General features: G+C 47.5%; 1 protein-coding gene across 1 annotated transcript; it reads right to left on the reverse strand.

Annotated features, from left to right (window-relative positions):
* On the reverse strand, nucleotides 1-25,928 carry CIMIP2B (ciliary microtubule inner protein 2B). The gene is made up of 6 exons (XM_075342997.1): nucleotides 25,806-25,928; nucleotides 13,753-13,979; nucleotides 13,144-13,319; nucleotides 5,605-5,743; nucleotides 4,845-5,063; nucleotides 1-372 (listed from the first exon to the last, which is right to left on the reverse strand). Exons 1-6 carry the CDS (start codon nucleotides 25,871-25,873, stop codon nucleotides 284-286), a joined length of 918 nt encoding a protein of 305 aa, XP_075199112.1. The 5' UTR covers nucleotides 25,874-25,928; the 3' UTR covers nucleotides 1-283.
* Between the last annotated feature and the right edge of the window lie 706 nt (nucleotides 25,929-26,634).

Below are 26,634 nucleotides of genomic sequence, written 5' to 3' on the forward strand. Positions count from 1 at the left end.
TGTGCACACACACTCACTTTATTACAAGTAAACTTAATAATTTTTTCAATATTTTGTGCTTCGGAACAACGATTGTCTCAGTGGTATCCTATGGCTTTGGCACGCAGTAATTTTTTCCGTTGGTCCTTACCCATCTTGTAGTGTCCACCTTTAGTTGAACACTTGAAGGCCAGCCCAGCCAGTAATGGAGGGTAAATAATATGTGAATCTTCAGAAGTGTATGGAGGTAACTAAATTATCCATCAAGGGAAAACGTGGCTTTTTCATTGGATCCTGTGGCTCCTTAATTTACAATTTGCTTTTGCAGCGTTGACTGACCAAGTGCATTTTGGGTGAGATGACCGTAGGTATGACCGTACTGGAACTTGTAACCTGTGGAAATAGAAAGGTCAATTAGTGCATCTGAAAACTAAAATCTAATTGGCACACATTTTAAGATATGAACCTTAAAAATGTTCCTAATTTTGTATTATATCTTTTAAGAGCTCCAAATCTCCACCAGAAAACATGATCTGATCAGCCGACATGTGCCGCTAACAGGTGGATCAGAGATCAGCTCAGGGTTGTTAACCCCTTCACTCCTGGGCAATTTTCCATTCTTGTTTTTTCCTCCCCTTCTTATGAAAGCCGTAACTTTTTTATTTTCCTGTCAATCTTGCCATATGGGGGCTTATTTTTGTAGGACGAGTTGTACTTTTAAAAGAAACCACATTTTTTACAATTATAGTGTACTGCAAAACAGCAAAAAAAATCCAAGTGTGGAAAAATTGCAAAAAAAGTACGATTGCACAATTGTTTTGGGGGTATTTTTTCAGTGTTCATTATATGATAAAACTGATGTGTCGGTGTGATGCATCAGGTCGGTATGAGTTTGTAAATACCAAACGTATAAGTTTCCTTTCATCTAAGGCGTTAAAAAAAGTTCAGAAGTTTGTCCAAAAATAGCGGCACACTTTTTGTGCCATTTTCCACGACCCGCTTATTTTTTGCATCTCGAGCTGATGATTTTAATTATACAGTTTTTGCTCAGATGCTATATCTTGATCGCCTGTTATTGCATTTTGCGCAAAATTTGAAATGACCAAAAAACGTAATTTTGGCGTTCGGAATTTTTTTGCCGCTACGCCGTTTACCAATCAGATGAATTGATTTTATATTTTGATAGATTGGACATTTCCAAACACGGAAATACCACATATGTGTAGATTTTTTTTTCTTAACCGTTTAATTTTTAATGGGGGAATGGGGGTGAGTTGAACTTTTAGTTTTTTTTATTTTTAAAAAATAATTGAAAACTTTTTTTTACTTTTTTTTTTTATTATTATTTTACAAGTCTCCTAGCGAACTATAAGGATCAGCAGTCTTATCACTCATTAATTTCTTTTGATCAGAGCTGCACAGCTCTGATCAGGAGAAATGCTGCATTCCTGTTAGAGCCGCTGCTCTGTCGGCTCTAACAAGAAATACATCATGATAGCAACAGGAGTCATCACATAACCCGTTGCCACCATGGCAACCATCGTCTCCCCATGATCGTGGTGGGGAAAGTCGATTTCCCCGCTGCGGACATTTAAATTGACATTTTGACAGCGTGATCTAAGGGGTTAACAGGCGCAGGTGGATCGCGGATCCACCTACGCCTGTAAGCCACACATGTCTGCTGTTTAAATCAGCAGACATGTGCAGGGATCGCCGCCGGCTCACCGCAACAGCTGTCGGTGATTACCACTTCATGATTTAGGATGTACTGATATGTCCTCGGTCGTGAATGGGTTAAAATTAAAATAATTTTTAAAAAAAAACACATTTGGTAATACTGCGTTTTTATAAGTCAATCTATCAAAATATAAAATAAATTAAATCGATCCTTAAAAAGCGTAATGAGAAAAAAAAAACCCGCCAGAATTGCAATAATTCAGCCATCACAACAACAGAAAAAAATGTAAAAACAGGCGCTCAAAACAGCGTATATACCCCGAAAAGATCAGCTTTGGGTTTAAAAAACAGACCCTCATACAGCCCCAGAGCCCTAAAGTTTAAAACATTTACGGCTTTTGGAAATTTTTGACACAAGCACAATTTTCTTTTTCTTGAAAATTTCCGAAATATTTTCACCACTTAAATAGGACAAAACTGCTACGTTTGGTATCTACAAAATCGTACTAAGCTGGAGAATATACTGCCAGGTCAGTTTTATGGTAAAATGAATGCTGTAATTAAAAAACATAAATGAAATTCTGCAATTTTTTTGTAGGGTAATTAAAAAACCCTCCAAAAAAATTGCAGAATTTAATTTTTTCTTTATCTATTTTGCCCCACTTGCAATTTTTTCCCTATTACATCATATAATAAAATGAATGATATTGAAAATAACAACTCAGTACGGAAAAAAAACACTGCTATATCGATGGAAAAATATAAAAGATATGGCTTTTGGAATAAAAGGAGGGAAAAAAACGAAAGCCCAAAAACGAAAAACTGCCCGATCCTTAAGTGGTCAAGATGAAATTTAAAATGAACTCTGTTGTGGGGAAACCACTTTAATTTTAGAATATAGGAAATAAAAATACCATGTTTATAAAAGTAGATAGTCACATTATATCTGGCCCCGTAACATCCATCAAAATTGTGAATGGGGTTCTGGTTATTTTTGAAGTAGAAGGCCAAGTCCACATGAGGTGGAATTCCTCTGTAACACATTCTTAGTGAATAAGTCATAAATCTAGATGTTTAACATTTGGATTTAGTTATATACTATCTGTAGTACCCAGGCGTTGCCCGGGATAGTAACTGTCTCTTTGTCTCTCTCCCAGTCTGTCAGTCTGTGTCTGTCTGTCTTTCTGTCTGTCTCTGTCTGTGTGTGTGTGTGTGTGTGTGTGTGGGTCTGTTTGTGTCTCTGTTTCTTTGCCTGTCTGTCTGTGTGTCAGTCTCTATCCATGTCTGTCTGTGTATATCTCTTTGTCTGTCTCTGTATCAGTCTCTCTGTCTGCCTCTCTATCTCTGTGTCTGTCTGTCTCGTTCCAGGTCTGTCTCTTTTCCCCCTCTGTCTCTTTTCCCCCTCTGTCTCTGTCTCTGTTCCCCCTCTGTCTCGGTTCCCCCTCTGTCTCGGTTCCCCCTCTGTCTCGGTTCCCCCTCTGTCTCGGTTCCCCCGCCTGTCTCTTTTCCCCGCCTGTCTCTTTTCTCCGCCTGTCTCTTTCCCCCGCCTGTCTCTTTTCCCCACCTGTCTCTTTTCCCCGCCTGTCTCTTTTCCCCGTCTGTCTCTTTTCCCCGTCTGTCTCTTTTCCCCGTCTGTCTCTTTTCCCACCTCTGTCTTTCTCTTTCCCTGTCTGTCGCTGTCTCTTTGACTGTCTCTCACTCTCTATTTCTTTACCTGTCTGTCAGTCTCTGTCTGTGCTTATTTCTCTCTGTCTCTTTCTGTCTCTACCCGTCTCACCACCGACATATTATTACCCCACACATAAGCTTCTTATACTAACAATTTATTTTGTCCTATACCAACCACTCACAGGTGCTATTAATAAGCTGTAGCTGCTATCTCCATTGACTTTAATGGAGACATGATTTTTGGAGTGTAATTGTAAAGCGCGGGGTTAAATTTTCCTGTCAAAACATAGTCTATGACATTCCCTGAGTCACATGAGGTGTCTCGGATGGGTGCGACTTGAGTACCCTAGTATAAAGGAAGTCACTGGAGACTTGAGTATTTTCCTGGAAGAGTTAAAAAAAATTCCTTATTGACTTCTCTTATAATTAGGTACTCGTGTCACGCCCATCTGAGTGTCCAACTGCTGGTTATGAGACCTGAGCACCCCAGCATGGTAGTGCTCACTCATCACTAATAAGTACTACATGTGCAAATATAGAAAATAGATTTTTTCCTGGACTGATCTGTCAGTCTCAACTTCTCAATTCAGACTTTTCCATTACTAAGATACGAGATGACAGTTGGTGCTCGTAACATTCTTTGTAGAACTTTGAGCCCCGCTTCCTCTCTCCTTTCTCCATAGAACTCTATAAGCCGTAATCGTCATCTATATCTGTAATGAGAGAATCTCCGTTCACTAAATACACATTTTACCCATGAACTGTGACTGAGCGATCAGTTAAGAAACAGAAATTAGTGGCTTTCTCTCATAAGATATATTACAAAGTATAAAATTGATTTATGGAAAAAAAATTAAAATGACCGCCGAACGGTAAGAGAGGACACAACTGTAGATGTTTGAAGCATTTTTCGCACCCTTTTCAACTAGAAGCCTAAAGGCTGCTTTACACACTAGCGATGTTGCTCGTGAAAGCACCCGCCCCCGTCGTTTGTGCGTCAAGGGCAAATCGCTGCCCGTGGCGCACAATATCGCTAGGATGCGTCCCACATACTTACCTTCCTAGCGACGTCACTGTCGGTGGTGAACAACCTCTTTTTTAAGGGGGAGGTTCGTGCGCCGTCACAGCGACGTCATACAGCGGCCCGCATATAGAAGCGGAGGGGCGGAGACCAGCTGCATTAACGACACGCCCACCTTGTTGCCGGCAGGACGCAGGTGCGTTGTTGTTCGTCGTTCCCGGGGTGTCACACCTAGCGATGTGTGCTGCCTCAGGAACGACGAACAACCTGGTTCCAGCACCAGCAACGATATTTGGGAAATGAACGATGTGTCAATGATCAACGATTAGGTGAGTATTTTTGATCGTTAGCGGTCGCTCGTACGTGTCACACGCAACAACGTCGCTAACAAGGCCGGATGTGCGTCACGAATTCCGTGACCCCAACGACATCTCATTAGCGATGTCGTTGCGTGTAAAGCGGCCTTAAGTCATATAAAGCACATTTAGGATTTTCTAACCTGGCACATATCCGGTGTAGCGGGGCAATAAGCCGAGCTGCTCCAGGTAGATGTTACTCTGGTCGGACTGGAGATTATTCACTTCTCCCGACTCCTGGTCTCCTAACTTATATCCTTTTTGAAGAGTCATTTGACCAAACTCTGTCATAGCTCTGTTGGTGGTGATGGGATAGCTGGTGCCAATGAGAAAACGAGAGCGGGGAACATACCCGGTGTAACCTGTAGAAAGCGAAGATATCACATATAGCGAAACATTAAACGTACAATAATCCAATAATCCGGTTACATTAAGTGGAATAAAAATCTAGAACATTGAAGTAAATATCTGTTTGTAAACACTTTTTGGCATGGAGCTCAAGATCTCCAGCAATGTCTATGCATAAAAATCAGATGACATATAGATAGTCCGTGTGCCGTCTGGTTTAGATTTTTATGCACCCATGGACTTGCATTGGTTAGTCTCGTTTGATTTACGCATCCACTTGCACAAAAAATTGCAGATCTGAACTTCCTCATCGAATTACATTGATGCAAGTCCAATGCGATTTTTTCTCACATTGCACCCATCAGATTTATAGGCCTTACCGAGAGCCTACCACCGGACACTCACATAGATGGTACATACTACTAATACCATATTCATTTGCAACATAAACTTTATTTTTTGTATTTATATTTTAGAATTCCATTATTTAATTATTAAATACTTGTACGATTTTTTCCACCCAGAATTTATGACTTAAAAAAAAGAAAACCGCACCTGAGATGAAATACTTGTTGGGGTCCTCATCCTCCATGTAGTATGGGGAGACCTGTATCTGGAAGGCATTGGGAGAAATATAATGGGTCGGTTCTTTAGACAATGCAGGGAGTGGAGTCCGATATTTGGCTGTGAGAAGCTGGAAATAGGGAACAAAAGACAAAAAAATTCACATTCATCACTACAGATTTCAAATTCAAATATTATAAAATTAGTTATGTCAATTCAGAAAGGCTGAGATCCACCAGGTGACTGATCATCAGGATATTGAGATGCTCCATATCCTTTTTAATAGCTACAATTGATTGCATTCCTTGCTTGTTCAGTGTCTGCCCCGAGCCTGAATTATGGGAGAAGCCTCTGTGCACCCTGTACAGTCGTCATCTACAGGAATAACAAACTGCAAGCTCAGTCTCAGGTTTCCACTGACATTTTTGGAGAAACAAGCTAAAGACAGGGTCTTATATTTTTTGATCTGATAGATAAGCTAGGGCTTATTTTCAGGGAAGGTCTTATTTTCTTTTTCATGAACAGCAATCCACAGTTATACTAGAACAAAAAAAATCAACATTTATTCAAATGTAGTCATATCGCATTCTAGAAGGAACGTCAACAAAACTCTCCAAACCCCATGTATCTATCTATCCATCTATCTATCTTTCTATCTATCTTTCTATCTCTTATCTATCTACACACACCAGTCTGTCTCCTCTTCAGCTTTAGGCTTCTGCCACACTCACGTGAAATTCACGCACGTGTCGAGAGACACGTATTTTCCCTGCGTGTTGCGTGCAGGTAAGTACGTGTCTCTGGTACGTGCGTGACACGTGTGTTCTACGTGTGCTATCCGCGATAGCACACGTAGAACCGGTAATTATCATACTCACCTGGTCCTTCCTGCTGTCCGCGCTGCTGTCCATGGTGCTGATCCTCGGTCTCCAGCCCTCCCGTCTCCCCGCTGCTGCTGCTGCCAGGCAGTGAAGTGAATATTCAATGAGAATAATGAGCGGCGGTCGGCAGCAAGAGGCAGCAGCTGCAGAGACAGGAGGGCTGGAGAAGGTGAGTTAATGTTTTGTTTTTTTTTCACTGACATGTGTGTTTTCTCCGGCGCGTGTCACACGGGACCGCATCCACACTACACCCGTGTGGTACGGGTGCGGGCCGTGTGACACCCGTGCTGCGGGAGAAATCACTGACATGTCAGCGCTTTGAAAAACGCACACACGTACAAACGCACACGGACACACGTTCCGTGTGGTTTTACGTGTGTGTGCCTGCTACAATAGGGCAGCATTGGTTAACGTGTCTCCGTGCCGCCGGTACGTGTAAAAAATGACAAACACGTGCCGGCAGCACGGATGTGTGGCGCTAGCCTTAGACTTATGCAATTAAGAGACCTTTTGTAAGGTCCAAGAAGATTTCCATGGAACTGGTTGTGTTTTCTTGCCCTCGTCCAAGATGGAGTCTGTTGCTTCGCCTGGCGCTTGAACTTCCTGTCTGTCCTACTTATAAGTTCCGGTCCAGGCTTTAGTCCCTGCCTGAGTATTTTTGGCTGCAGTGCTGGCTACTGAGTCATTTCTGGCTTATTTCTGCTGCTGCATGTTAGCTCTGTGCTCTGCCTCATTACTGCTCAGCTGCCTGCAGTCAATGGTACATTTCCCTGATCCTGGTTGTGGTTCCCTCCCTTCAAGACTCCCAGGAGAAGAGCTAATACTGGTGGACTTCCTTGGTCTGTAAGAACTATTTTTTCTGTTAGTTATCTGTGTACTTCATCCAGGACTTTATCTGTATGGGCTGTGTGTTGGACTTGATCTGGACTTTGTTCAGCCCTAGGAAGTGCACTGAGAACTGTTTGTTTGTTGTGTGCACCTGCATATAACTTCTGGACTCTCATGTATTAGTGCTGTGCACACACCTGCATTTAACTTCAGAACATTTCACCACTTGTTTGCTGTGCTTACTCCTGTTAATTATTCTGGACATTTCACCACTTGTTTGCTGTGCTTACCCCTGCATATTATTCTGGACATTTCACCACTTGTTTGCTGTGCTTACCCCTGCATATTATTCTGGACATTTCACCACTTGTTTGCTGTGCTTACCCCTGCATATTATTCTGGACATTTCACCACTTGTTTGCTGTGCTTACCCCTGCATATTATTCTGGACATTTCACCACTTGTTTGCTGTGCTTACCCCTGCATATTATTCTGGACATTTCACCACTTGTTTGCTGTGCTTATGTGACGCCCTGGACTAGCCAGGTAGTCACAGGTAGGCCCTTACACAAACACCTTCCCCCCTTAATAAGGTGACAGCAGCCAACCTACAAAACCCTTCTCACCTCCCTCAGGGTTTGATGGTCACACCAGGGGGCGGAGCCAGGCGGTTGTCCACGCCCACCAAGGAGTTCACATTCCCTGAGGCAGGAAAAACAGTGAGTCTTGTCTTGACAGTGAAGTCTAGTGGAGTTCAAGTGCAGACCTGTGTCCAGGTCTGCCACAGTTTAACACCAGGTGTCTGGGATGGAGCCCAGTCAGCTCTGGCAAGGAAGCAGACGGTGGTGGCCGCCTGCAGGAGCTGGGATTACAGCCGGTGGAACCGTAAGGACTTGGGACGGGTGGTGGCCCGCCGGTACCGAACCGCGGAACAGATTGGAAACCGGAGCACCAGGAGGGGTACTTAGACCCAGTACGAGGCCTACCACCAACTGGGCTGAGTCAAATCAACTAATTGAGGACTGGACTTTAGGCCCTTTCCCATCTAAGACCCGACTGAAGACAACAGCCCAACCATAGGGGTAGAAAGCCACCGCATAACAGCAGTATCTGCCAGCAGATAGATAATGCCCAATAGTCCAATTCCAACAAGACAATAACAGGGACTAAAACTTAACTTTTAATAATCAGATAAAATTGTCAATATTACATAATAGTGCAGTAAAATTGCCAAATGGCTATAAATTGAAGTGATCTCACCCAGATGTTCTCCAGGGGTAAGAGGACACACCGATCCAAAGTTGGTCACAGGCGGAAAGAGCCGGGGCAAAGCATTGGGAGATGAGATATAAACCCTGTCGTGCCCCGTGAAAATGCTTTCTACTTAGAGGGAAACGCGTTGGGAGAACGTCCCCCTTTTTTTGTTTGTATGGTTGCGGGGCAGACAGCTCATTTGGGCGCTGCCCTTGTCAGGGCGGAAGCATTTTCACGGGGCACGACAGGGTTTATATCTCATCTCCCAATGCTTTGCCCCGGCTCTTTCCGCCTGTGACCAACTTTGGATCGGTGTGTCCTCTTACCCCTGGAGAAAATCTGGGTGAGATCACTTCAATTTATAGCCATTTGGCAATTTTACTGCACTATTATGTAATATTGACAATTTTATCTGATTATTAAAAGTTAACTTTCTAGAAAGCCACCGCCCAGGCATCGAGACCCGACGGGCCAACGTCTGCGGGCAAAAGGGCTCTACTTGAACACATCAGGCTGGGGAGTGGACTACCATTTCTCAGGCATAGGAGTCGTCATTTCTACAAAAGTGAGGTGAAGGAGAAAGGCGGAAACCACCAACCTGAAAAGGGGGAAAAGCGCAGCCGGCTGCGGGCACCGTCCACCATCTTGTTTGGTTTACCAAAGACTCCAGCGTGTTTGTGAGTACAACAGTGCCTTCGGGCCGCGCACCGCACTGCACCGACACACCAGCACACATCCAATCCCCCGCCTCAGCACCTCCCTCGGGCCCCCGGGACCATCATCCCCCTATCCACGGAGGAGTCAACACCAAGCTGCGCAACACCGTCCCTGGGAGCCTAGTCAACGGCAGCGGTGGTGCCCATCCATTCACCACAACCCGTGCGTGGGTGGCATCACAAACTCAAATCCCCTACAAACAACCGCGGCTCCGGCCGTGGACCTCTCCACCAAAGTCCCTACGTGTAGCGCCAAACCCCCCCACCCCCTTCCAGAGCGACATGACCCCCGGGTCCGTGAGGAGCTCGAGCCACCCACCGACGATCACGGATCCAAGCGGCTCGGCAGCTGGCCGAGCCCCAGGGCGGTACACTTACCCTTGCATATTATTCTAGACATTTCACCACTTGTTTGCTGTGCTTACCCCTGCATATTATTCTAGACATTTCACCACTTGTTTGCAGTGCGCAATCTTGCATATTACGTTTGGACTTTACATATTAATGCACTTGCATTTAATTTGCAGTTGCCTCTGTTATTCTCTGTTATTTACACTGTTTATTATTTGTTAATACAGAGTATTTACCCAACCCAGAGTATCTACATTATTAATTGTTACACCTTTTTTCAAATGAAGTGATGTCACAAAGGTCCTTAAGCAGTCTTATCATCAGGAAATAAATGCTAGGTCCCTAGGAGAGTTGGGGCCCTGCGAAATTGCACAGTGTGACTCCCCCGTAACGCCGACCCTGACTGTAACTAAGGTTTATTTTTGGAGTAGGCCTAATATTTCAAGCATACTCCAAAAATCCTGTAAAAAAAAAAATAAAAAAAAAATGCTAGGGCTTGTTTTTGGGGTAGGTCCTTTTTTCCAATAAGAAACTGCAGAACTGGTAATGCAAAAATATACAATCTATAACTTCAAATATATATAAAATAAAAAATGCAGAATGATAACCAAATGATTCAACTTTTTATGCAAAAGGTCTCCAATAAGACCTAAAATGGTTTTTCGATAGTATGTGCCTACTTCTAGGATTTCCATTAATCAGGTAAATATGGAAATATCCTTTATAAAAAGGAATGAGACTAAAACGTATTACCCTATTTGCAGGATAGGTGATAACTTATTGATTGGTGGGGTTCCCATTGCTGGGCAATTTCTTTCAAGTGACAGTGGCCATGCTTGACCGGCGCTACATTCAACCCCTATGATGTTGCAACGGGCAGCGCTCAGGTTTTTTCCAGCAGTCGTAGAGAGAAAGAATAGTGCAACGGTTGGGGAACCAGCCTTGTGCTCCTTACAAGATCTCCCTTTCTGTCAATCGATGCCACCTATACACTGTGTACAGGGCTGAGCTGTTCCGCTCCATACACAGTTTACATCTGGCTTCCTCAGGGATTAATAACAGCTGATCAATGTTGGTGCCGTTTGCCAGATTCCCCCCCCCCCCGTCCCCCCCCCCCACCAATTTAAGACCTCTCCTAAGGGAAGGTTATGAGAATACAAGTATTGGAAAACTCCTCTAATAGTCTTTTGAGCTGCCATGCAAGTTCCCTCTCCTTCTGTACTCATCAATATGGAAGATACATGTGAACAGACATTAGCCGGTGCAGTTCTGCACTATCTGGGATCTGTATAGGGAAGAAAGAACAAAACTGCCAACTACTGACTCATGTCTGCATCAGGAAGATGTATATTCTTATTAACAGCAATGTCTTTGTGAGCCACCACAGGGGCGGACTGTCATAGGGGTGTCACGCTTGATAAACAGTCCTGTAGTATCCAGCTGTAGAAGGTCTATAGGCTGCTCTCTGACTTTCCCTTTTTCCGTGTTTGAGGTTTATCCCTTTCTCTTTAGGACTCTGTGGATTTCCTCACCTTTAATCTGTTAATCTTCAACACTTCCCTTTGTGTCTTTATATACTCTTGTGTCGCCCTGGGCAAGCCAGGGGACACAGGTCACACACCACCACAGCCTACATCCCAGTTAGGAACACCAAAGCTAAACAAAAATCCTTGTTGCCTTCCTCCAGAGGCTGATGATTCACACCAGGGGGTGGGCCAGGCGGTTGGCTCCGCCCACCGAGGAGATCACAGCTCTGGAGGCGGGAAAAACCAGTAGTTGAAGTCCAGTGAGGGACATGAAGGAGTAAACAGCTAAGATGAGCTAAGGAAGTGAAAGTAGAAGCGGAGTAAAGTAGTAAAGGAGGAAAGCAAGAGTGGTGACAGAACAGAAAGAGTGTGCAAAAGCCTGAAGTAGCCCAGCTGTGTGCAGGACAGGTCAGCAAGGTCAGCAACGGCGGTGACTGTCTGGAGGGGGACCGTTTGGAAGTTCCTGGAAGGACCCCGGAGGCTGTGTGCCCGGCGGTCTGGAGCAGTGTTCCGAAGGACAGTCAGCACCAGGGCAGGGGCCTCTCGGACCCTGGCAAGGCTTGGAGTCGCCAAAATTTGCCAAATCCGTCAGTGAAGGGGACGTAGATCCCCCAACAACCAAGTCCCGATTGAAGGCAACAGCCCAGCCAGTGTAGGAGAGACGCCGCCACCGCCAAGGCACCAGTTTCTCAGGGCCAGCGCCTGCGGGCAAAGAGTAGAGCTCCTCCGGTCCAGCTTGAAGCCGGGGAGCGGGTTACCGGTGGGGACCCATCGCAACCAACAAGTACACAAAGGTGCTAGGAAGAGGGACATCACCGTCACCTACTGGGAGAGCAAGTGCAGCCGTCCGTGGGACCGTTTTACCAGCCGTTTGGTTTACCGTAAAAACTGTGTCAATGTCTCAGGCTGAGTGAGTACCACAGTGCCGCAAGGCACAGCGCTGTCCCCGCGTCCCTGCGCCCACCAGGCCCTGCACCCCCCAAGCCATCACCGGGCCCCGGGATCGCCAACCCCTACCCACGGAGGGGCAACACAACACCTGGCTGCTCCGCATCACCATCCCTGGGATCCCCATCCAGAGCAGCGGTGGTGCAATCACCACAACCGTGGGTGGCGTCACAGACAATAAACAATCCCCACACCCAACACCCCCCTTTCACTCACGGGCGAGGAGTGCCGCTCGAGAACCCCCGGGATCCGGCCTACAGCTCGAGCCACCACTGAGCAGCGGCCGCCGGACCCGAGCAGAAGGGGGTGAGCGTAGTGTGCTGACACCCTCCTCCCCGCCCGCGACACTCTCATTTGCCCTTAATCTATGCTGGTGATAGGTCTAATACCCTTATCAAGTCTTCAGTGCAAGCAGTTGGCTTGTATTCATCTGGAGAAATTTCGTTGTTGTTGCAGTTCCTCTCCCTGAATGATCTGGAGATGTTTTTTTACTTTCCCTTATGTGTTCTTTAGAGCTTAGTAGGGTTAACAAAGCGCTCGTCCCATCTGTTCCCTACCTAGGATCTATTTCAAGGTTAGCCAGGATCAGGTATCCTGCTAGGCGCATAGGTGCGGCACCTCTTTAGGGTGGTGAGGGAAGCCAGTAATAGGTTTGGTCAGGGGGTCACCATCTCCCCTTTCTTTTGACACAGGGTTTCCTTTCCCTTGCGCCGTTCGCTTGGTACTTCTCCATACCTAACGTAACATGGACATATCATTGTTCCCAAGAGGTAAGGGGGTCCATTTCCATCTCCAAAGCAGGAGTAATTGTGCATTATGATGAGCTATTAGCCTGCAAAGGGCCCATATATTATTCTTGTACAGGGGCCACCATAAAGCTGTCCATGCCTTGATGGTCAACGGTCACACTGAACAGCATCACCATATTCCAAGACTGAAAGTTGTGCAGCCTTGATTTTAGATCCTCCATAAATAAGCTTCACGGCATCAGAAATATACTGGAAAGTAGACAGGATCACATCTCACCTGCCTCTCATGCTTCGTCCCAGGCACCTGCTGACCACTCTGAAGTTTGTTCACCAGTATCTGCTCCTTGAGGTGACGCTGTTGTTGGTCTTGCTCCTTGTGAAAGTCAATCAGGGCGTCCCGAGTGGTCTCAGCGTACGTCTTAGCAAAGAACTTCTGAGATCTGGGTATAAAGCCTAAGAAGATAAAAAAAAAATTGGGGAGAGGAAATATTTTTTAATTCTACTAAATATTGATATTATATATGGATATTTCCACCTGAAAGTAGACAACTCTGGTGTGATATAGAGCCCAGCATGGCTGTACTGATACGGGTGTATGACACTATTTTTGAGGATATAACACATTTGGGGTGGACATGTGAACAGTCGAATTTGGACATAGTATTGTTTTCTTCAGCAGGATGATTTTTCTGAATTGTACTCTCTTCCCAGTCCCTGCGCAATATCAGGTCTCCTTGCACAGTCCTGTGACAAGGCCAGTCTAAAATATTACATAGGCGTGTCCGATGGTGGTCCTTGGAATGTAAGTGTTATTAAAGACATGAATGAGTTAATAAATGCAAAAATGTATAAAGTGAAACACTTTGGCCCCAGGGGGCCGCATTACCGGTGTAGCCTGGAATCATGCTCCACGCGAGCTTCTGGTCTCCCAGACGTGGTTTCCTTCTTTTCGACAAGTCAAGGCTGCGATCATTACGAGGAGTAGGGAATGGACAGGACTGGAGCACCAGCTGCCCTGAATGGTGGACATCAGGACTAGTCAAGAGTTGGCCGGTCAGTTTGCCATAGGTCTTACCCAGGTTATATTTGTACTGGGGACAGAAGCCACCATACCTAAAATAGACACATAGGGAGACATTACATTGCAGGCCAGGATATGGTTTATCTTTTGCTTTTAATCTTCTTTACCTTCTGCTGCACCTGGTGAACCTGGGCAATTGCCAAGGACCACAGTGCCAGGACTCAACTCTGCTTATGCTTCAGTTTACGACACCTGCTGTACATGAAGACACTGCATTGATGGTGCAGGCTCAGGAGATGAGCCTGCTTTATACGGCACGGGTGAGTTATATGGGACCAGCTTCCAACCTCTTAGATGCTGTTGTAAATCGTGACAGCAACAATTAAATGTTTGAAATAAAGAGGAAGGTTTTCCTTCCATTATCTGTCAACACCTCCATCCCCTGAAATGTGATTATAGCAGCTATTGGAGGGAGAGGCTACTGAAGGCCTCTGTGACCCTGGAACATTGAGCAAAACATATTTGGTCTCCACGCTTGCGTAACTGTCCAAGCTAGAAAAATGTTATATTTATCCCATATATTAAAAGCTGGACATAAGGAAAATTAAAATGGCAGATTCATTATTTTATGGTCACTTCAGCTCCCAAAAATAAAATATAAAAAGAGAATAAAGAGATCAAAAAGTCATATGGACATCAAAATGATAAAAACTATATCTCTACCACAAAAAAACTAGCCCTGATACAGTTATTCTGGTCTCCATCCATCCACAAAACATTGCTCCATATAGCCCTCCATACAGAGTAATGGGCCCAACATACCCTTCCATACAGGATAATGGGCCCCACATACCCTTCCATGCAGGATAATGGGCCCCACATAGCCCTCCATGCAGGATAATAGGCCCCACATAGCCCTCCATGCAGGATAATGGGCCCCACATAGCCCTCCATGCAGGATAATGGGCCCCACATAGCCCTCCATGCAGGATAATGGGCCCCACATAGCCCTCCATACAGAATAATGGGACCCACATAGCTCTCCATACAGAATAATGGGCCCCACATAGCCCTCCATGCAGGATAATGAGCCCCACATAGCCCTCCATGCAGGATAATGGGCCCCACATAGCCCTCCATGCAGGATAATGGGCCCCACATAGCCCTCCATGCAGGATAATGGGCCCCATATAGCCCTCCATGCAGGATAATGGGCCCCATATAGCCCTCCATGCAGGATAATGGGCCCCACATAGCCCTCCATGCAGGATAATGGGCCCCACATTGCCCTCCATGGAGGATAATGGGCCCCACATTGCCCTCCATACAGGATAATGAACCCCACATAGCCCTCCATACAGAATAATGGGCCCCACATAGTCCTCTATACAGAAAAATGGGCACCACATAGTCCTCTATACAGAAAAATGGGCCCCACATAGTCCTCTATAAAGAAAAATGGGCCCCACATAGTCCTCTATACAGAAAAATGGGCCCCTCATAGTCCTCTATACAGAAAAATGGGCCCCTCATAGTCCTTTATAAAGAATAATGGGCCCCACATAGCCCTCCATACAGAATAATGGGCCCCACATAGTCCTCCATACAGAATAATGGGCCCCACATAGTCCTCCATACAGAATAATGGGCCCCTCATAGTCCTCCATACAGAATAATGGGCCCCACATAGTCCTCCATACAGAATAATGGGCCCCTCATAGTCCTCCATACAGAATAATGGGCCCCTCATAGCCCTCCTTACAGAATAATGGGCCCCTCATAGTCCTCCATACAGAATAATGGGCCCCACACAGTCCTCCTTACAGAATAATGGGCCCCACATAGTCCTCCATACAGAATAATGAGCCCTATATAGTACTCCATACAGAATAATGGGCCCCTCATAGTCCTCCATACAGGATAATGGGCCCCACATAGCCCTCCATGCAGGATAATGAGCCCCACATAGCCCTCCATGCAGGATAATGGGCCCCACATAGCCCTCCATGCAGGATAATGGGCCCCACATAGCCCTCCATGCAGGATAATGGGCCCCACATAGCCCTCTATGCAGGATAATGGGCCCCACATAGCCCTCCATGCAGGATAATGGGCCCCACATAGCCCTCCATGCAGGATAATGGGCCCCACATAGCCCTCCATGCAGGATAATGGGCCCCACATTGCCCTCCATGGAGGATAATGGGCCCCACATTGCCCTCCATACAGGATAATGAACCCCACATAGCCCTCCATACAGAATAATGGGCTCCACATAGTCCTCTATACAGAAAAATGGGCACCACATAGTCCTCTATACAGAAAAATGGGCACCACATAGTCCTCTATAAAGAAAAATGGGCCCCACATAGTCCTCTATACAGAAAAATGGGCCCCTCATAGTCCTTTATAAAGAATAATGGGCCCCACATAGCCCTCCATACAGAATAATGGGCCCCACATAATCCTCCATACAGAATAATGGGCCCCTCATAGTCCTCCATACAGAATAATGGGCCCCACATAGTCCTCCATACAGAATAATGGGCCCCACATAGCTCTCCATACAGAATAATGGGCCCCACATAGCCCTCCATACAGAATAATGGGCCCCACATAGCCCTCCATACAGAATAATAGGCCCCACATAGTCCTCCATACAGAATAATGGACCCCACATAGTCCTCCATACAGAATAATGGACCCCACATAGTCCTCCATACAGAATAATAGGCCCCACATAGTCCTCCATACAGAATAATAGGCCCCACATAGTCCTCCATACAGAATAATGGTCCCCACATAGTCCTCCATACAGAATAATGGGCCCCACATAGTCCTCCATACAGAATAATGGGCCCCACATAGTCCTCCATACAGAATAATGAGCCCTATATAGTCCTCCATACAGAATAATGAACACCATGTGAAGCCCCACAAGTGCAGTGTCGGTGCATTACCTTCAGGGACTCCACTCGGCTGGATCTTGTCACAGGTAGGAAATCTTCTATTTGTCGTGACGCCACTCTCAGAATTGCGGTCAGTGGTGACCGCCACTGCAGGTTGAGGGTCGCCTGGGGCTGATGGTGTGTGCAGTCAGTTGGGATAGCCTCCTGAGAGTGAGGCAAGCCCCAGGGCCCTGTGTAGGTGTGTAGAACCACAAGGCGCAGAATAACTCCACACAAGCAGGATGTCTTTCAGGGGTTTTACTCACAGTTGATGGCAGGGTGAGTAACCCGGGCGTAGCTGGGATGAACCAGGCTGGAACCAGGTATCCTTCAGGCTGACTTCTGATGGTGACTACCAACTCGCCTTCCTTAGCCCTTAGTGGTTTGGGGTAACCCCGACTTTTAGTCCCTATGGGGGTCACCCAGGGAAGTTGCTGAAGCCTCACTCCCCTTCGTTTCGTCCGTTTGCTTGTAGCCTGGGCCAGGACACTCCGGCTGCTTGCCTCCTGTGAACTATGGGCCCTAACTGTGGCGACGTGGCTGCGGACTTTTAGTGTGTTCTTGGGGGCATAAAGTACCCCCTCAAGCAGGTTTGGCAAGGAAAGTTGGACCTATCCCTGCACTGGGACCTACTACCCGTTTGGGCCTGGTACTCCCTAGCAGTCTCCTTACTTCCCACTCCGTGCTCTCTCTTTAGCTGAGATGGATTTCGGGTAGCACTCCTAGGTGACCGTTCTCCCCCGTCGGTAGCCACTGCGCGGGCGCTGTTAGACGACAACAGCCCCAGGGGTCTGCTCCTCTCTGAGCTCCCTGGACTTCTGCCCTAAACCGGCTCACTGCTCCTCCTCTCCTGTTCTTGCCTACGCCACCTAGCAACCAGACTCTCTTACCACACCCCTTGAGTGGAGATGGAGGCTTTTGGCCCCCTCCACTATTCCAGTGGAGGTGAAGGCTTTTCCCCCTCCTGGGATCCCCAGGGGTCCTCCCAAAGGTACATGTGTGAGACCTGATCACTATGCGCCTGTGTAGTCACACCTCGGTCAGCCTTCTGGATTACCTGTATTGTACTGTCCCCAGTATGGGTGCAGTACTCAGTGGTGCCTGACCAGGTCAGGGGCGCCACATTCCCCCTTAGTTATCACCAGCACGTCCTCGGGCTGCAAGACAACATTTTAAAATGCATAAAACAGTAAAACATGGTAAAACGTTTAAAACCACCAGGTACCATACATCACCACCCTCCACCCACAAGTCCGTTAACCCACCCAAGACCCTCTCACGTTGGCCGCGCCTTCAGCCACTTCTGGCAGGATGTAGAGGCGGCTTTCATGGTCTGGTGGTCTTCAGGGCATACCTGGCCTGGTGAAGCCGCACCTTCAGCCACTTCTGGCAGGATCCAGAGGCGGCCTTCACAGTTGGTGCTGACCAGGTACCCTCTTTGTGGTGGAGAGCCAGGCCCCATAAACAGGCATGCTCTCTGGTCGCAGGTAAGCCAAGGCCCTATATACGGACGTGCTCCCTGGTTGCAGACGAGCCAAGCCCCTAAACAGGCTGACTCTGGTGGTGGTGGTGCCCTCTGGTGTAACTATTTACACTGCGAGAGTTTGTGGCTATAGCCAGTTCATAGCCTTAAGGTTCATTTCTCACATTAGTTTATGTGGGCACATTGCTTAAACTTGAAAACGTTGCAAAACTTCAAACTTGTCAAACTGGGAACTTCTATGCTTCTTTCTGTACTTTATGTGGATTCCTCCTCACCAGGGCTTGGGCCTGTAGGGCTGTGGCACCTGTTGGTTTCTCGATCTCTTTCTTCATCTGTGGGTTCGTTGTATTTTCTTTCTTCTTCTTCAGTGTCTGTTTCTCTTTCTTTAGGACATGGCGTGACATCTAGCGCATACCAGCCTCTTTCTCCTTGATGCATTGTAAATTGCACTGTGTCTCCCATTCTTAGGTTTCTTCCAGGATGTCCTCTGGGCAAATGAGCTCTAACGTCTCTTCTGTTGACAAAAATGCCTTCTTTCATACCAGGTGCTACTATGAAGCCGTATCCTGATTTTAGGCTAAAATCTTCCACTACTCCTCGACAAAGGGGTCCTCTGACCTGGGCTTTGGCCCTTCTCAGGAACCGTTTCTCCTCTAGGTCTCTGGCCGTTATTTCATCTCTCTGCTCTGGGGACTGCGGTGCAGGGAAAGACTGGGTTCTGTTACGGCGCCGTGTCTTGCGGGCTGGATTCTGCGAGGTACAGCTCACAAGCTCCCAGGTGAGGCTTTTGGGCAGATCTTCCTCAGCAGAGGGTATCGGGTCTTCCTCATCCCAGCGGGAGTATGGCAACATCTCCGGCTCTGGGTATGGATCCACTGCTGGTGGCTCCTGAGTCAGCTCCTCAGCTTCCTGGCCTCCCCTCCCCCTTAGTTCTTCTGAGCACTCCGGTGGTGGCAGTGCTGGGGATGGGTGCTCCTCAGCCGGCCCAGGCGGGGATCTCTTCGGCATGGTTGCTGCAGGAGTCGTCTTGGGGGTATGCGGAGGGAGCATGTACCGGTCCACCATCTCCTGTGGGAACTTGGCCTCCAGGTCAGCCTTCAGCTGCCAGTATGCGGGGTCCTCACCTACCAGGGACTTCCTAGCAGGGACTTCCTTAGACTGGGGAGCGGTGTCTGCTCTGGCCTTGCAGGCCGGGGTAAACAATGGTACGTCTGTCTTTTCTTGGCGGGCCGCGCCCGATATGGCGGCGGCCTGGTCTTGGCGGGCCGCGCCTGGCATGGCGGCGGCCTGGTCTTGGCGGGCCGCGCCTGGCATGGCGGCGGCCTGGATGGGCGTTTCTGTCGCAGCCGGAGCCTTAGCGGGCATCGCTACCGTGGCCGGTGCTTGGCGGGACGGACTGGGCGTTGCTGCCGCGGTCTGGGCTTGGCGGGCCGGGCCTAGCATGGCAGCGGCCTGGGTCAGCGTCACACCTGCGGCGTGGATTAGGGTCGCGGCGGCAGCCGGATCTTTGCGGGCCGGGCTGGGCGTTGTTGCAGGGACCGGGTCTTGGTGGGCCGAGCAGGGCATCGCTGCGTCGGCCTGGGCTTGGCGGGCCGCGCCTGGCATGGCTGCGGCCTGGATCAGCGTCGCCGCGCCGGGCGCCTCTTCAGGGACCGCGGGCGTGGCAGCAGGGGTCGGGGCACTCGCGCTGGCAGGGGCAACACTGGACTCACCCATCGGTGGCACCATCGGGGTCTGAGTCGTCACCGCCCGGTCTGGCACTCGGCGCGCGGCTCTCTCTTCATAGGCCTGAACCGCCGCGGTCATTCCCAGGAACTCCGCACGTCCCTCTCTGATCAGCCTTCCGACCCTGGCCTCCAGTTGATCGCAGAACTCGGCGAGCTCCCGACACCACCAGGCAGCGGAGCCTGGCTCTGGGTCTCTGCATTCAGACGCCATTTCCTCTAACAACAAGCTGCTGGCTTCTTTTCCGTTCCGCCGTCTCTGGACGCTTCCGCTCTCTTCACAAGCGAGGTCAGAACTCTACAGGGGATCTCTGGGTAGCCACACCTCTTCGTGGGCGGTAACTTCTCCCAGCGCGGGCTGCTGTTGTTTTTCAGCGCGCTTTTCATGGTGGCAATATGGCGGCGCTTCCAATTTTTCAAGCGGACCGCCCAGGCACATGGTCACCTGTCTGGACAGGTCTAGTCCTTATCCTGTTCGTGACGCCAGATGTGAAGCCCCACAAGTGCAGTGTCGGTGCATTACCTTCAGGGACTCCACTCGGCTGGATCTTGTCACAGGTAGGAAATCTTCTATTTGTCGTGACGCCACTCTCAGAATTGCGGTCAGTGGTGACCGCCACTGCAGGTTGAGGGTCGCCTGGGGCTGATGGTGTGTGCAGTCAGTTGGGATAGCCTCCTGAGAGTGAGGCAAGCCCCAGGGCCCTGTGTAGGTGTGTAGAACCACAAGGCGCAGAATAACTCCACACAAGCAGGATGTCTTTCAGGGGTTTTACTCACAGTTGATGGCAGGGTGAGTAACCCGGGCGTAGCTGGGATGAACCAGGCTGGAACCAGGTATCCTTCAGGCTGACTTCTGATGGTGACTACCAACTCGCCTTCCTTAGCCCTTAGTGGTTTGGGGTAACCCCGACTTTTAGTCCCTATGGGGGTCACCCAGGGAAGTTGCTGAAGCCTCACTCCCCTTCGTTTCGTCCGTTTGCTTGTAGCCTGGGCCAGGACACTCCGGCTGCTTGCCTCCTGTGAACTATGGGCCCTAACTGTGGCGACGTGGCTGCGGACTTTTAGTGTGTTCTTGGGGGCATAAAGTACCCCCTCAAGCAGGTTTGGCAAGGAAAGTTGGACCTATCCCTGCACTGGGACCTACTACCCGTTTGGGCCTGGTACTCCCTAGCAGTCTCCTTACTTCCCACTCCGTGCTCTCTCTTTAGCTGAGATGGATTTCGGGTAGCACTCCTAGGTGACCGTTCTCCCCCGTCGGTAGCCACTGCGCGGGCGCTGTTAGACGACAACAGCCCCAGGGGTCTGCTCCTCTCTGAGCTCCCTGGACTTCTGCCCTAAACCGGCTCACTGCTCCTCCTCTCCTGTTCTTGCCTACGCCACCTAGCAACCAGACTCTCTTACCACACCCCTTGAGTGGAGATGGAGGCTTTTGGCCCCCTCCACTATTCCAGTGGAGGTGAAGGCTTTTCCCCCTCCTGGGATCCCCAGGGGTCCTCCCAAAGGTACATGTGTGAGACCTGATCACTATGCGCCTGTGTAGTCACACCTCGGTCAGCCTTCTGGATTACCTGTATTGTACTGTCCCCAGTATGGGTGCAGTACTCAGTGGTGCCTGACCAGGTCAGGGGCGCCACAACCACATAGCCCTCCATACAGAATAATGGTCCCCACATAGCCCTCCATACAGAATAATGGTCCCCACATAGCCCTCCATACAGAATAATGCATTGTTTTACATGCATAGAAGGAATTGATTAAATCTTTTAGACCATTTGAGGGTTAATGGTGCTAGTGTATTGTCCCTGGTGTCCCAGGCCATGTGGTATCCAAGTCTGACTGCCACCATGGAGATGTGTACACACAGGGACACGGCCTGAGGCAACCGGAGGCGGCAGCTCACAATGCTGACAGGAAACCATTGTGCGGCCGTCAGTGCATCCAGAGCTGATCCTGTAACAGGGAGATCAATTACCGAGTGCGGCACTATATCATTATCTGACATCGGTGACCAGGGCAGAAAAAGACTAATTATTGCATAATGTGGAGCTGGCCGACTCTCTGAAGGTGAACCATACCTGGCTTAGATACAAGAACTCAGCAGATGCATGATAGGCTTAGATACACTTGTTTAACAATTAGATAAAAGCGGCCAAATGAAGAATTGGCCCTAAAACTCATTGAGACCTCTGCTAAACTTAGTAGAGTTAATGTCCATCATTCCATTTTTCGCTTCACAGGTCTGGGCTGAATCATTTCAATTTGGATTCAATTTATATATGGGAATTTTTTTTTTTACTTGATAAATTATACATTTTTGCCTCCCCCCACCAGGGGGACCTCTTTACATCTGAATTTATACAGTCAGTATTGAACTCAGTGGTGGCTGTGTAAATCTTTATACAGTGAGTTCCCCCCTAGGGGTGGCTGAAGGTAGTATCACAAGGAGGTTTCTGCAGGCATCAAGAACTGGCGGTGTCATTACCTGTGGAAACTCCAGATTCTTGCGTTTTGCCTTCTAACGTCTCTGATATGTATGATCAGCGCACGGAGACTCAGGTGTCGACCCACAGACATGTAGTTCATAAGCAGGCTACCAAAAGTTAATCTCTGCTGGTCTGCTTGTCAATCTCCATTAATCACATGCTATGGCAGAGCCAGTCATATTCTATCTCCTCCTATATATGCTGGCTGGACTGTTTCATCAGTGCCAGCTATAGCTTGTCTATACTGGACTGGAGAGTTGGTTTAATCCAGACGTATCGGTGGTTGTGTGTATTACTGTTGTGAGCGGTTGTGGTATTAACCCTTGTTGTCCTTTTGTTGCCTTGCTTTTCTCTTTAGTTTCTTACTCTTTGTTCCTGAGAATGTGCAGTATGACTGTGCTTCTCTTTTACCCATCTGTCTAAATCTGTGTTTCTATCACACCCCTGTCCCTCCTTCCCTGGGGGGAAGGAGAGAGTGAACCGAATAGCTCTGTTCAGAAGTATAGCAAGGCACGAGACTCAGGTCTCTTCACCATTAGGGGTAATCCTGAGGACAGGGATAGCCTAGGAAGCCTCTAGCCTAAGGAACAGTATAGCAGCCCCTTGTCCCTCGCTATGGCCTAAAACACACTTCCGCAAGAAAAACGTACGTGTCTCACGGTCCGTTTTTCAGGTCCGTGTTCCGTTTTTTAGGGGCGTTTCTCCGTGTGATGGCGTATGCGAGCCGTGTGTGCGTGTGAAATATCCGTATTGACATAAAATACGTACATGTGCTGTCCGTTTATAAAGGCCCGCATTCTTACCCAATTAACGGTGTTAATCATTCATCATGAGATCCTGGTGTTTTTGTTTGCCATCAATTGACCTGATTGGTAACAAGTGTTTCAGATTTCGTGATTAAAAACGGACACGGACGATACGTGCTGAACACGGACATACTCCGTGTGCGGTCTGTGCAGGCACGAACCCATAGACTAAAGCGGGTCCGTGCCTGCGTGCTGCCGGCCAAAAACGGACATGTCGTCCGTGTAGAAAAGCGCACACACGTACTTACAACACGGACACACGTTCCGTGTGATTTTACGTACGTGTGCCATCTACCATTGAATAACATGGGTCTCCGTGTGTACGTGTCTCTGGTACCTGCAAATACGTACCGCACACGTACAAAAAAAACGGATGTGTGTTGCGGGTCTATCTTATAGTTACATCAAGACAGATAGCTTCAACAAGCAGGAGAAAAGCTAAAAAAGCCAGGCTCCCTCCACTATGGTTCCCATGGCGTACCCTACCTCTATGGTGGGTAACAGCACTGCCAAGAGGTCCATATTTCGGAATAAGAGCAGCCCAGATCTAGTCCTATGTGCTGGATTTACAGGTGTCTCCTATAATATGTTGATTATTACTAGAAAAACATTTGCCACTTACCAATAGCAACCAGGCTGTCCGCCAGGATATGTTCTATTCTGATCAGATTAATGTGATCGCTTGACGGTTGATATGGGAAACAATACTCTACTTCCAAGTGTTTACTTTGTTAAAGGATGGGTGTGGATGGGGTGTGTGAGCCGTGCATGGCTGGTATCACCAGTGTAGATACCCAGTGACCCTGCAGTGTATCACATAGCAAGACAAAATAGGATATCTAGGAATCACGTAGATTTAGAAACATTGTAGATGAATGACTTGGGTACGAGAGTCCAGAAGGGTCCGATACACTCTACCCTGAGTATCCAAAAGGGTCAGACACATTGTGATACACTAACTTGTGAGTATCTAAAGGGGTCAGATACATGATGATACATCCACTTGTGAGTATCTAAAGGGGTCAGATACATTGTGATACTAGCTTCTGATTATCTAAAGGGGTCAGATACATTGTGATACTAGCTTCTGATTATCTAAAGGGGTCAGATACATTGTGATACTAGCTTCTGATTATCTAAAGGGGTCAGATACATTCTACCCAGAGTATCCAAAAGGGTCAGATACATTGTGATACACTCACTTGTGAGTATCTAAAGGAGTCAGATACATTGGGATACACTAGCTTCTGATTATCTAAAGGGGTTAGATACACTCTACCTTGAGTATCAACAAGGGTCAGATATATTATGATACTCTCTACACTGAGTATTCTAAAGAATCAGATTAATTGTAATATACTCACTTGTATCTAAAAGGGTCAGATACATTGTGATATACTCACTTGTGAGTATCTAAAAGGGTCAGATATATTGTAATATACTCACTTGTATCTAAAAGGAGCAGATACATTGTGATATACTCACTTGTGAGTATCTAAAGGGGTTAGTAATATTTGGATACACTCTCTCTGGAGTATCCAAAAGGCTCAGACACCTTGTGATAGCCTCCTTTTGAAAATCCCCAAAATTTGGATACTCTCTCCCCTGTGTATCCAAAACCATCAGATACATTGTGAGAAACTGTCCTTTGAGCATCCCAAAGGGTCAGTTATATTTGTGTGATACATTCTCCCCCCAGTAATTCAAGGGGCAAGTATCCCCCGGATTAGGATGGCATTGCATAACACAGCCGAAAAAGTTCTGCAACTTTATAATGTACTTTTAGTTCAAATATCAAAATTTTGACTTTTTGTCTTATAGACAAAAATTGTACAGAACTATTACTTCTCACAGCTGAGAGTTTGCTACCATAGAATCTAATCCAGGATATCCTCTCTCATCTACCAGCACAGATCAGATCTCTCCCTGGCTTGTTACATTTCACCTTTACTGAAACATAGTATCAGCCTGGAATGTAGCGTTTCCATCAGGCAGAAATGATATATATCTGGCATAAGGACTACCGTAAGTCTATGTTCACACGTTGCCCTGGTTCTTTTTGCATGTTTTCTTTCATGAGTTTTATGCAAATTAAAAGTTTTTTTTTACAGTAACAGCAAAAGCTAAGATGTCAGGAATCTCATACACACATTTGCTTTTTATTTCTTGACGGAAATGGAAAACTGATGCGTTTTTTAAAGAAGCAGCATGTCCATTCTTTCAGGGTTTTCGCAGCGTTTTTTGCTTCTTTTGTGGACTAGGAAACTAAATTTATGTAAACATGCACTGTAGAAAAATGAGACCCCCAAATCGGAGCAAGAAAAACATCAAAAAACACAGCAAAACCAGCTTTATGGAAGAAGCTTTTTCACTGCCAAGAGATCAGATTTTGCTGCTGAAAAAAAAAAAAGCATCAAAAAAGCAATGTGTGAACATAGCCTAAGAGTAAGGATGTGCTGTGGAGCTGGACTTACCCTGGGATATAATGGGGGTCAGGTGTCATCAGCATTGGGCTGATTTTGGGGGGGTAGGTGGCTGCCATGCTGCCCAGGGTCCTCTCTGGGGATCTGTGGCCGGGTGTGTGTTACTGATGTGAGTTTATGTCGCTGTGTATTGTGTGTTGTCAGGGATGATTAGAAACTAGTAACAGGAGGAGGAGAGAGGACGCCGGGCGATGAGAGGAGGAGCAGGGAGCACAGAGGACTCAATCGTAGGGACAGGGCAAAATCTGAGAACTGCTTCCCCTAAGCCCTGGAGGCCTAAGGCTGTGTGCACATGGCGTGTTTTTCAGCGCCGCAGCAGCTCCCAAAAAAGTAAACAATGGACGTCAGCGTCAAAACGACTTATTATTCTTATGTTACAGGAATACTGAAGTGGTTAAAAGAGATGACATGTTCAATATTGGCAGACAAAGAGTAAAAGATATTAGCAGCAAGAAAGACCGCAAAACCGCTTGAGGAAAACAAACGCCGGAGTATTCCTATAGCGGCTTCGTCTGGAAAACCTTGGTGGGTGTGCGGCATCTAAAAGACGCCATGAGCAGATAGCTTTGTGTGTGATTGTGACCCCCTGGCAGAACCAGGTAGTCACACAGTTTAGCCCCCCACACAACACCTCTCCCACACAGGGTTAAACCAGACGACCTGAAACCCTAGTCACCCCTCAGGGAAGGACAGACACACCAGTGGGCGGGATCAGGCGGAAGGAGAACGCCCACCTAGGGGTCTGGAGAACCTGGGGGCGGGAAAACAGTCAGTTAAGTTTGGTTCAGTGTAGTGAGTGGAGGAGTTTGGAGGTGATAGC

Source organism: Anomaloglossus baeobatrachus, chromosome 1 (genome assembly GCF_048569485.1).
Source record: "Anomaloglossus baeobatrachus isolate aAnoBae1 chromosome 1, aAnoBae1.hap1, whole genome shotgun sequence".
Classification (NCBI taxonomy): Eukaryota; Metazoa; Chordata; class Amphibia; order Anura; family Aromobatidae; genus Anomaloglossus; species Anomaloglossus baeobatrachus.

Bases quoted from the DNA above. Each gene is read 5' to 3' on its own strand.
- CIMIP2B (XM_075342997.1), bottom strand. From the start codon at position 25,873: ATGGCAGCCACCTACCCCCCCAAAATCAGCCCAATGCTGATGACACCT. The intron at 13,320-13,752 runs GTAATGCGGCCC...TTATCTTCTTAG, and splicing joins CATGATTCCAGGCTACACCG to GCTTTATACCCAGATCTCAG. The intron at 373-4,844 runs GTTAGAAAATCC...CTATTTCCACAG, and splicing joins CTACACCGGATATGTGCCAG to GTTACAAGTTCCAGTACGGT.